Source organism: Salvia hispanica, chromosome 6 (assembly GCF_023119035.1).
Source record: "Salvia hispanica cultivar TCC Black 2014 chromosome 6, UniMelb_Shisp_WGS_1.0, whole genome shotgun sequence".
Classification (NCBI taxonomy): Eukaryota; Viridiplantae; Streptophyta; class Magnoliopsida; order Lamiales; family Lamiaceae; genus Salvia; species Salvia hispanica.
Window position 1 is genome coordinate 46,052,557 of NC_062970.1, and position 10,214 is coordinate 46,062,770.

The 10,214-nt window shown below is 34.0% G+C and overlaps 2 protein-coding genes across 2 annotated transcripts; both read right to left on the reverse strand.

The window, feature by feature from the left end:
• Positions 1 to 1,638: 1,638 nt before the first annotated feature.
• LOC125195971 (receptor-like protein EIX2) lies at positions 1,639 to 4,648 on the reverse strand. The gene is made up of 2 exons (XM_048094285.1): positions 1,894 to 4,648; positions 1,639 to 1,788 (listed from the first exon to the last, which is right to left on the reverse strand). Exon 1 carries the CDS (start codon positions 4,604 to 4,606, stop codon positions 1,901 to 1,903), a length of 2,706 nt encoding a protein of 901 aa, XP_047950242.1. The 5' UTR covers positions 4,607 to 4,648; the 3' UTR covers positions 1,639 to 1,788; positions 1,894 to 1,900.
• Positions 4,649 to 7,924: 3,276 nt separating this feature from the next.
• On the reverse strand, positions 7,925 to 9,758 carry LOC125195535 (receptor-like protein EIX2). Its single transcript, XM_048093673.1, has 2 exons — positions 8,036 to 9,758; positions 7,925 to 7,980 (listed from the first exon to the last, which is right to left on the reverse strand). Exons 1-2 carry the CDS (start codon positions 9,756 to 9,758, stop codon positions 7,925 to 7,927), a joined length of 1,779 nt encoding a protein of 592 aa, XP_047949630.1.
• Positions 9,759 to 10,214: the final 456 nt, after the last annotated feature.

A 10,214-nucleotide genomic window follows, 5' to 3' on the forward strand; every position in this document is an offset into this window, starting at 1 on the left:
TAAAGTAAGTGAGAAGGAAAAAAAATAAGACAGAAATCGTGGGGTCCATATTATTAGTAAGAGAAAAAAGAAAAAAAGTAAGAGAGAAATATTGTCAGTGGAATGTTGGGTCCATATTAGGAGTAAGGGAGAAGGGTAAATGACACGTGCTTTATTTTTTGTGAAAAAAAAATGACAAATGTGTTTTATTTTTCGTGGACGGATGGAGTATTTTATAGGTGAATGTAAAATCCAAGTGAATGTACGTCGTAAAGAAAGACAATTGGAAAAAGTGATCACGAAAGACTAGAGTCGACTCTTATGAATTAAAAGTCATCTTAATTATGTATACAAGGCACCACAAAATGATTCTACCTACTCGGCTACACCCACTATATATGTTTTGTTTTCCCGGAAATTACTTGAGTACTAATTGATGATAGAAATTCTTCTATAGTGCAAAATATAAAATAAAATACGCGTGGCCAAGTCATAGGTTAAATAAACATATGCAAGAAATTCATGTCGTGTCATGTCATATCACGTTATAATTTATTATAAATTTCACTCCACATTTGGATTAATAATTGTTACAATCAACTAGTTATTGACGATGATACACAATTTAATTGGTTCGTTAGATGTTCCTCGGAAGCTAAGCTTTTAATTCAAGGAATATGTAGGATGTAGTGGGGTATGTGTGAACTAAAACTAAAACCAAATAATTCAAATTAAAAAATATTTATAAACATTAATTGAATTAGTAAACTTAATTTATTATCTATTTTCGCATAATAATATAAAATTAAAGATAAAATTATGTAAATATATGGAGTAGTAGAAAAGTAGAATAATTATTGACACAAGATTTTATGTTGAAAGCCCATTTCTACTTCTGAGGCCCAATTTGAGCCCAGTTAAATTTGACCCTTTCTATCATGAGGTCCACTGCTACCAGCATGTTTAAAGCCCAGTTCTTCTTCCAAGGCCCATTTAAATGCTTAGTTCTACAATTACTACTATCAATTTGGGTAACATATTTAAAAAAAAAAAAAACTGTTACTTTAATTTAGATAATTTAGCCACAGAGATTTACAAATACAAAAGCAGAATAAGCAATTACGAATTCAATGAATCACTCATTTTTTTGTAATCGAGGTTAGTCCTATGTTGTGTTATTTAATCTATGACCCTCACATTTGATGACAGCTAAAAGCATATGATTGATTTCTTGTTTTGGGTGATTCTACTTTTTTTTTTTTTTTTTTTTTTTTTTTTTTTTTTTTTTTTATATATGATTATTGGGAAATTTTAATCAAGGTTAGTCCTTTCTTGTTTTGGTACAAGTTAATTATTTTTTGAGATGGGATTTGTTTTACAGAATTTGTTGTTTGAGGTTTTATACTGTATTTTGTATTTAAATTATGTCATACGCTATTAGAATAAAGAGAAAATTGGTGATTGAAGGAAATAAATAAGGCTACAATTAGAGTTTATTCAAGAAATAAAGAAATCAATCAAGAATATGTTAGGATATGATTTTAACTTTGTTTTGGTTGAAAATCATTGAAAAAAACTCAAAGCTGACATTTGCAAAGTGTGGATATGGATTTAAAGGGCATGAAACTCAGTATAAAAACACAAACATTCATTTCTAGGAAAAAACAAATACACACAAATATAAAGTTTACAAATGAAAGCAAGAAACTGAAACAAAGTGAAAGTACATTGCCGCAATTCATAAAAAAATTAGAGATTGAGAACAAGCCATGAGTTCGACCTTAATTGAATGTTAAAGTGCCTTCACCGCTGAAAAAATAAGGATGTTATGAATCAAAAAATCAAATCTTGATTGTAATATGTGAAAATTAACCTACAACTGTATCTAAGAGTAAAAAATATAGTTAATATTACCTGTATTTCAGCTTCGTCTCCATTTGGATACAACCACAACAATCTTGACATAAAACCAATCTCCAACAGCATCCAACAAGTTAGAGAATGCAACTCTCCATGATTTCTTCAGTAGGAATGAGCCAATAACTCCCCAAAATCCAAAGATAAAACCAAAGCCCATTGATATCCCAACTTCTTGCATAAATGAGAAGTAGCTGCCGTCTTTCTCATTCATGTTATCCATCGGATTAGTGGTGGATGGCCTCAAGCTACCTTCAATGCACATCGGTAGAGGGTTGCCACAAAGTCCATCATTCCCGGCATAAGACGATGCATTGAAGCTTTGAAGTTGTGTACTCGTTGGAATTTTTCCAGCCAAATTGTTGTTCGACAAATCAAGAACACCAAGAGTGTATATTTTTGTCAAACCTAGAGGTATCTTGCCCGAGAGCCGGTTATGAGATAGATCAAGAGAATCTAGTATCTCCATTTTACCAATGTCTGGAATAATATGACCCGTCAAACTATTTCTTGAAAGATTCAAGGAATTTAAATTGCTCATACTGGAAAATGACTTGGGAATGTTCCCAGTCAATCTATTGCTTGAAAGATCAATGAGTTTGAGAAGCCCGAGATTTTTCCTGTATTCTGATTCCTTACCTTTCCATTGAAATGAGGAATATTCATACTCCCATGTTTCGTAGCCTCCAAACTGTGTACCAATAGTACCTACGTAAGCATATGTGTCACTGATACTCTCACTTGCCAAGAGAGTGAAATTGTCGAAGCAATCAGGTATTATCGAAGACAGATTGTTTATCGATAAATCTAGAACTTGAATATTAGTAAGATTGCATATCTCGGGAGGAATACTGCCATGCAATTTATTTCCACGAAAGTTTAGAAATTGCATTTGATACAGCATGCCAATCCAAGTAGGGATCTCTCCTGTTAGCTTGTTTCTTCCAATATCAATGATTGTCAATTCTTGGCATTGTCTCAAATTGTATGGCAACAAACCAGAAAAGCCATTACTATGCAACAGGAGTCCAAGTAATTCTTTTAAGTTGCCGAAAGAGGAAGGAATTTCACCCAAAAAACCATTGTTAGCCAAATTGAGGTATCTCAAGCTTGGCATTTTGTCCCAACAGTTGGGAACCTCTCCTGTCAACTGATTGTTTGATAGTTCAAAGTATTCGAGATAATCATGGGGAGTTTTGCAAAGAGATGAAATTGAACCCGAGAACATATTTCCATTCAGCTGAATGTGCGAAGCATTGACAGGAAATAATGGTATAGGACCTCGGAATTGATTGTAACTGAGATCCATATACCTAATGGAGGTGGATAAGAGATTCGGAACTGTGCCACTTATTTGATTGTTGGAGAGAAATAAGTATTGTAACGAAGGAGACGTACTCCACAACCACCAAGGGACTTCATCTGTTATATTGGTGCCATTGAGATTAAGGTACGTCAAATTCCTCTGACTTTGGAGCCATTTTGGGAAATATGGGCCCACTTTACACCAGGCTAAATTCAATTTATCCAACTGAAAAGGAGGAGTCCAATTAGAGGGAATATCCAAGATGAATGAATTGAAGGATAGATCTAGTGACTTTAACTTATCAAGCTTGGAGAAGTGGGATTCAGAGACTAAACCTTCCAAAGAATTATGAGAAAGATATAGACTTTGAAGATTTGAGAGTTGGCCAATGCTTAGAGGAACTGAACCTTTGAAAGAATTTTGTGAAAGATCTAGATCTTGAAGCTTGGAGAGATGGCCAATAGTTACGGGTATGGAACCGGTAAAGTTATTGTTTGAAAGGTCCAATTTTGTCAATGAAGGAAATGCTCTCAGGTCCGGCATTGATCCGTTGAGATGATTATTGGACAAGTCTAGTATTTTGAGTGATTTAAATACAATACCAAGTTGAGATAGAGATACACAACACAAAGAGTTGAATGAGACGTCAAGTAAGCGTAGGTTGGTAAGATTCCCCAACTGAGGAGGAATACTCCCAGAAAAGTTACAACCCCCAAGGTATAGATGTTGTAATTGTTTCATGGAACCAATGAATTGTGGGATCGGAATGCCTCCAAAATCATTCTGACTAAGGTCAAGTGAACGTAGGTTGGTAAGGTTCCCTAACTGAGGAGGAATGCTCCCAGAAAACATAGAGAATTGAAGAGACAAGTGTTGTAATTGGTTCATGGAACCAATGAATTGTGGGATGGGAATTTCTCCGAATTCATTCCAACTAAGGTCAAGTGAGCGTAGGTTGGTAAGTTTCCCTAACTGAGGAGGAATAATCCCACTAAAATAACAAAACTCAAGAGACAAGTGTCGTAATTGTTTCATGGAACCAATGAATTTTGGGATCGGAATGCCTCCAAAATCATTATGACTGAGGTCAAGATGATTTAAATGATCCAACTCAAGCAATGAAGAGCCAATCTTACCTCTCAACTTTGCAGAATAATGTGAATTAAGTTGGAGGGTGATGACATGGCCAGTGGTGTTGCTGCACTCAACACCATGCCATTCGCAGCATTCGTCGCTTCGCCACGATGAAAGAATACCATGCTCATCGATGAGGCCATTCTTGAAGCTTAGAAGAGCTTCTCTCTCACTCTCAATGCATCTCACTTCTGCATCTCCTGAAACAAACACACATAAAAGAAGAACAACAACTACAATTTTGATTGTTGTTCTTTTGTCAGAAATCATATTACTCTCTTTAGTGATGTATGGAAGTGAATTGTATTTCTTGTATACTCCATTCATCAATTTATTGACGAATTAAAATGTACATGCATGAAGTTGAAGTTGTACATCATTTTGTCATAAATGAAATGAGGATTTTACTAATACGTTCAACGATCTACATTTATTATTTTGGTTGGAGTTAGTTGGAAATATTGATCACCAAAGACTAGAATCAACTTTCAAACACTAATAGTCATTTTTCAATCTACACCAAAAATATAAATGAAAGTTAAAACATTATAATTACTTAAATAATTTTCCATGTGAAATTTTAAAGAGTTAAAGGAATCAACTTCACACTTTACAGATCGTTATGACAATACGAATCATCAAATAAATTTAAAATATTAAGCAATATAAGTTAAATATCTATTCAAGATGCAAACAAATTTAAAATATACAACATGGAATAACAAGTACTACTAATAATATTTTGTTGAATAAATGCATATATTTAAAATATCAGAGATTTTTGAGATTATATTTATACATTCAAAACTAAAATTACATAGGTAGATACATTATGTATATTAACATATACATACATTTTAAAGTTGTAAAGAAAATTATAATATGCAGTCTAAACAATCTGTGCAATAGGCTTCCAACATGCATGTATATTTTGATGATCAAGTAATTATCAAACTAATATTTTATATTAGTAAATAAGTTAAAAGATCTAGCTTTGTATAGAAACCAGTCTACATATTTTGTTTGAATAATTCTAGAGAATTATACATATCTTGAATTTTGTACTAACAATTTTGGGAGGACCTCAAAAATAAAGTCTATAGCTTAAATTTCAAAGCCAATGCTGTAACTTTAAATTTGAAAATGACCCAGGAAAAAGATGTCGGTTGTTGGAATTTTCTCATCTCATTTAATGCAATATAAGTCTCTAACCAATAATTAATAATTCTATTCCCCCATAAGGATATTGACGATGATACACAATTTAATTGGTTAGTTAGATTTCCTTCGGAAGCTAAGCTATAAATCAAGGATTTGAGTCACCCAGTATGTAGGATGTATTGTGGTCTGTGTGAATTAAAACTAAAAGCAAATAATTCAACATTTAACATTAATTGATTTAGTAAACTTAATATATTATATATTTATGCATAATAAAATAAAATTATGTAAAAATAAAGTAGAAAAACAGAATGATAAACTTAAGTAATTGAGAATTGACAAGATTTTAAGTTGAAAGCCCATTTTGAACCCCAGCGTGTTTGATCATTTCCTTTCTATCATGAGGTCCACTGCTACCAGCGTGTTTAAAGCCCATTTCTACTTCCAATGCCCATTTGGTTTTTTAAACCAAACATTGTTTTTATTTGGATAATTTAGCCACATAGATTTTCAAATTCAAAGGCAGAATATGTAATTACGAATTTCAGATGAACCACTTATTTTTTCTGTAATCGAGGCTAGTCGTTTGTTGTGTTGTTTAATCTATGATCCTCTCATTTGATGACAGGTAAAAGCATATGATAATTCTACTTTTTTTAATACTCCCTCCGTCCACAAAAATTACAGCACAATTACCATTTTTGGCCGTCCACTAAAAATAGAGCACATTCATTTATAGAATGTTTTCAACAAATAATAATCCTACACATCATTTCACTAACACTACTTCTCACTTACTTTTTCTCTTTCTCTCTTTCTCTCTTACTCCCTATTTTTCCATTCTCTCTTACTTTATCAATTTTATATTAAAACCCGTGTCATACACAAATTGCTCTATTTTTTGGACGGAGGGAGTATATGATTATTGATTATTGGGAAAGTTTAATTAAGGTTAGTCCTTTCTTGTTTTGCTATAAGTTAATTAATTTGATTAACTGATATGGAGAAATTTTTGAGATTGGATTTGTTTTAGTGAATTTGTAGTTTGAGGTTTTATACTGTATTTTGTATTTAGATTTTAGATGATGTTATATGGTGTTAGAATAAAGAAAAAATTGATGATTGAAGGAACTAATAAGGCTACAATTAGGGTTTATACAAGAAATAAAGAAATCAATCAAGAATATGTTGGGATATGATTTTAACTTTGTTTTGGTTGAAAATCATTGAGAAAAAACTCAAAGCTGACATTTGCAAAGTGTGGATATGGAATTAAAGGGCAAGAAACTAAGTAAAAACACAATCATTTATTTCTAGAAGAAACAAATACACACAAACATAAAGTTTACAAACTAAAGCAAGAAATTGAAACAAAGTGAAAGTACATTGCTGTAATTCATAAAAAAGAGATTGAGAACAATCAATCCAAATTATAGTAACTTGGAAAGATCACAAGCCATGTTAAAGTGCCTTCACCGCTGAAAAAAATGAGGATGTTATGAATCAAAAAATCAAATCTTATTTGTAATATGTTAAAAGTAACGTGAAGATAAATGGTTCAAGTAAATTTTATGTTATCTGGGAAAATTAACTGAAAACTGTATTTAAGAGCAAAAAGTCTAGTTGATATTACCTGCATGTTTTAGCTTCGTCTCCATTTGGATACAAACACAGCAATCCTGACGTAGAACCAATCTCCAGCAGCATCGAATAAGTTGAAGAATGCAATTCTCCATGATTTCTTCAGTATGAATGAGCCAATAACTCCCCAAAATCCAAAGATAAAACCAAAGCCCATTGATATGCCAACTTCTCTCATAAATGAGAAGCTGTTGCCATCTTTCTCATTCATGTTTTCCCTTGGATTAGTGGTGGATGGCCTCAAGCTATCTCCGGGGCACTTTGGCAGAGGGTCGCCACATAGTCCATCATTATCAGCATAAGACGATGCATTGAAGCTCTGAAGTTGAGTGCTCGTTGGAATTTTTCCAGACAATTTGTTGTTCGACAAATCAAGAACGCCAAGAGTGTGTATTTCTACCAAACTTGCAGGAATATTGCCCGAGAGTCGGTTATGAGATAGATCAAGAGAATCTAGCATCTCCATTTTACCAATATCTGGAATTATATATCCCGTCAAACTATTTCTTGATAGATTCAACGAATTTAATCCGCTCATATTGGAAAATGATTTCGGAATGTTCCCAGTCAATCTATTGCTTTAAAAATCAATGAGTTTGAAACTCCATAGATTTTTCCTGTATTCTGTTTCCTTACCTTTCCATTGAAATATTGAATATTCATACTCCCTATGTACAATGTCACCCAAATATATAACAAAAGAATACAGCGCCCCATACGTGTAATCCTTATCTGCTAAGAGAGTGAAATTGTTGAAGCAATCAGGTATTATCGAAGATAAGTTGTTTACTGATAAATCCAAAACTTGAATATCAGTAAGATTGCAGATTTGGGGAGGAATACTGCCATGCAATTTATTTCCATGAAGGTTTAGAATTACCATCTTATTCATCAGACCAATCCATGTGGGGATCTCTCCAGTTAACTTGTTCCCGCCAACATCAAAGACACTCAATGTTTGGCAATGTCTCAAACTATAAGGCAACTCACCAGATAAATTATTACCATGCATCTGTAGGGAAAAAAGGTTTTGTAACTCGACCAAAGAGCCAGGTATTTCACCTGAAAATTTGTTGTTAGCCAAATTGATGGAGTACAATTCCGGCATTTTCTCCCAGCAGTTGGGAACCTGTCCTTCCAACAGATTATTGGAGAGGCGAAGAGCCTCAAGCTGATCGTGGTGTGTTTCACAAATAGATGAAATTGAACCGGAAAACATATTTCCACTCAAGTGAATCTCAAAAGTAGTTGCAGGAAATAATGGTATAAGACCTGAGAATTGATTGTAACTAAGATCCATAAACACGATGGAGGTGGATGAGAGATTCGGAATCGAACCACTTATTTGATTGTCGGAGAGACTGATATATAATAAGGAAGACGTATTCCACAACCATATGGGGGCTTCATCTCTTATATTGGCACCACTGAGATAAAGGGATGACAAATTCTTCTGAGATCGAATCCATTTTGGAAAATATGGACCCACATCGCACTGAGCTAAAGATATAATACTCAACTGAAAAGGAGGACTCCAATCAGGGGCAATATCCAAGTTCAATAATGGATTGTAGGATAAATCCAGTGTAGTTAACTTATCAAGCTTTATGAAGTGGGATTCAGACACTAAACCTTCCAAAGAATTATGATAAAGATATAGATATTGAAGCTCAGAGAGTTGGCCAAGACTCAGAGGAATGGGACCTGTAAAGTTGTTTCCGGAGAGGTCCAAGTCTGTCAACGAAGGAAATGGTGTCAGGTCTGGGATTGATCCGTTGAATTGATTTCCAGACAAGTTTAGTATTTGGAGTGATTCCAACACAAAACCAAGTATAGAAAGAGACATTGAAGTCAAAGAGTTAAACGAGAGATCAAGTGAGCGTAGATTGGTGAGGTTTCCAAACTGTGGAGGAACAACCCCAGAAAATATAGAATCATGAAGAGACAAGTGTTGCAATTGTTTCATGGAACCAATGAATTCTGGGATTGAAATGCCTCCAAAATCATTCCCACTAAGATCAAGTGAGCGTAGGTTGGTAAGGTTCCACAATTGGGGAGGAACGATCCTCAGATAATTCCCACTAAGGTCAAGTGACCGTAGATTGGTAAGGTTCCCTAACTCAGGAGGGACAGTCTCAAAACCATTCCAACCAAGTGCAAGTGAGCGTAGGTTGGTAAGGTTCCCTAACTGAGGAGGAAATTTCCCATGAAAGCCAGAATGCTCAAGAGACAAGTGTTGTAATTGTTTCATAGACCCAATGAATTCTGGAATTGGAACGGATCCAAATTGATTCCCACTGAGATCAAGATGATTTAAATGATGCAACTCAAGCAATGAAGAACGAACCTCACCTCCCAATCCAAAATGATCACATTTGAGGGCGATGACATGGCCAGTGGTGTTGCTGCACTCCACACCATGCCATTTGCAGCATTCGTTGCTTCGCCACGACGAGAGAACACCATCGTTGATGAGGCCATTTTTGAAGCTAAGAAGAGCTTCTCTCTCACTCTCGATGCATCTCACTTCCGCGTCTCCTGAAACAAACACACAAGAAAGAACAACAAGAACAAATTTGATTGCTATTCTTTTTTCAGAAATCATACTCTCTTTACTCATGTATTGAAGTGAATTGTATTTTGTAGGATACTGAATTGTATATTAAGGGTAACGGTTTAAATAGGCAAAATCTCTAAAATGAAATCCAACGTACCTCGAAAACTTGACAGTCAACTTGAAAAACAAAACAAGAAAGTGACACTTGACTAAGTTATAATCACAAATCATATAAAAATAAATTTTTAAGATATAATTCATGATAAGATATAATATAACGTAAAAAGAAGTCCGAGCTTTTATATTACGATTTTTTTTTTCAACATATAAAAAATTCGAACGCAAGGATTGCGTTCCAAATCAGAGAAGAAAAATGACACATAGTAAAGCGAAGGTTGACTAAATTATTATCACTAAAAATATGTACATTATAAATTGAAACATAATTCGTGATTATGTACAAAGATATTCTTCCATCAATTTAATGTGGAAATTTAACTGTACAGGCATGAAGATTGT

Bases quoted from the DNA above. Each gene is read 5' to 3' on its own strand.
- LOC125195971 (XM_048094285.1), bottom strand. From the start codon at position 4,606: ATGATTTCTGACAAAAGAACAACAATCAAAATTGTAGTTGTTGTTCTT.
- LOC125195535 (XM_048093673.1), bottom strand. From the start codon at position 9,758: ATGAGTAAAGAGAGTATGATTTCTGAAAAAAGAATAGCAATCAAATTT. The intron at 7,981-8,035 runs GTCTGATGAATA...ATTGCATGGCAG, and splicing joins AGAGATCCCCACATGGATTG to TATTCCTCCCCAAATCTGCA.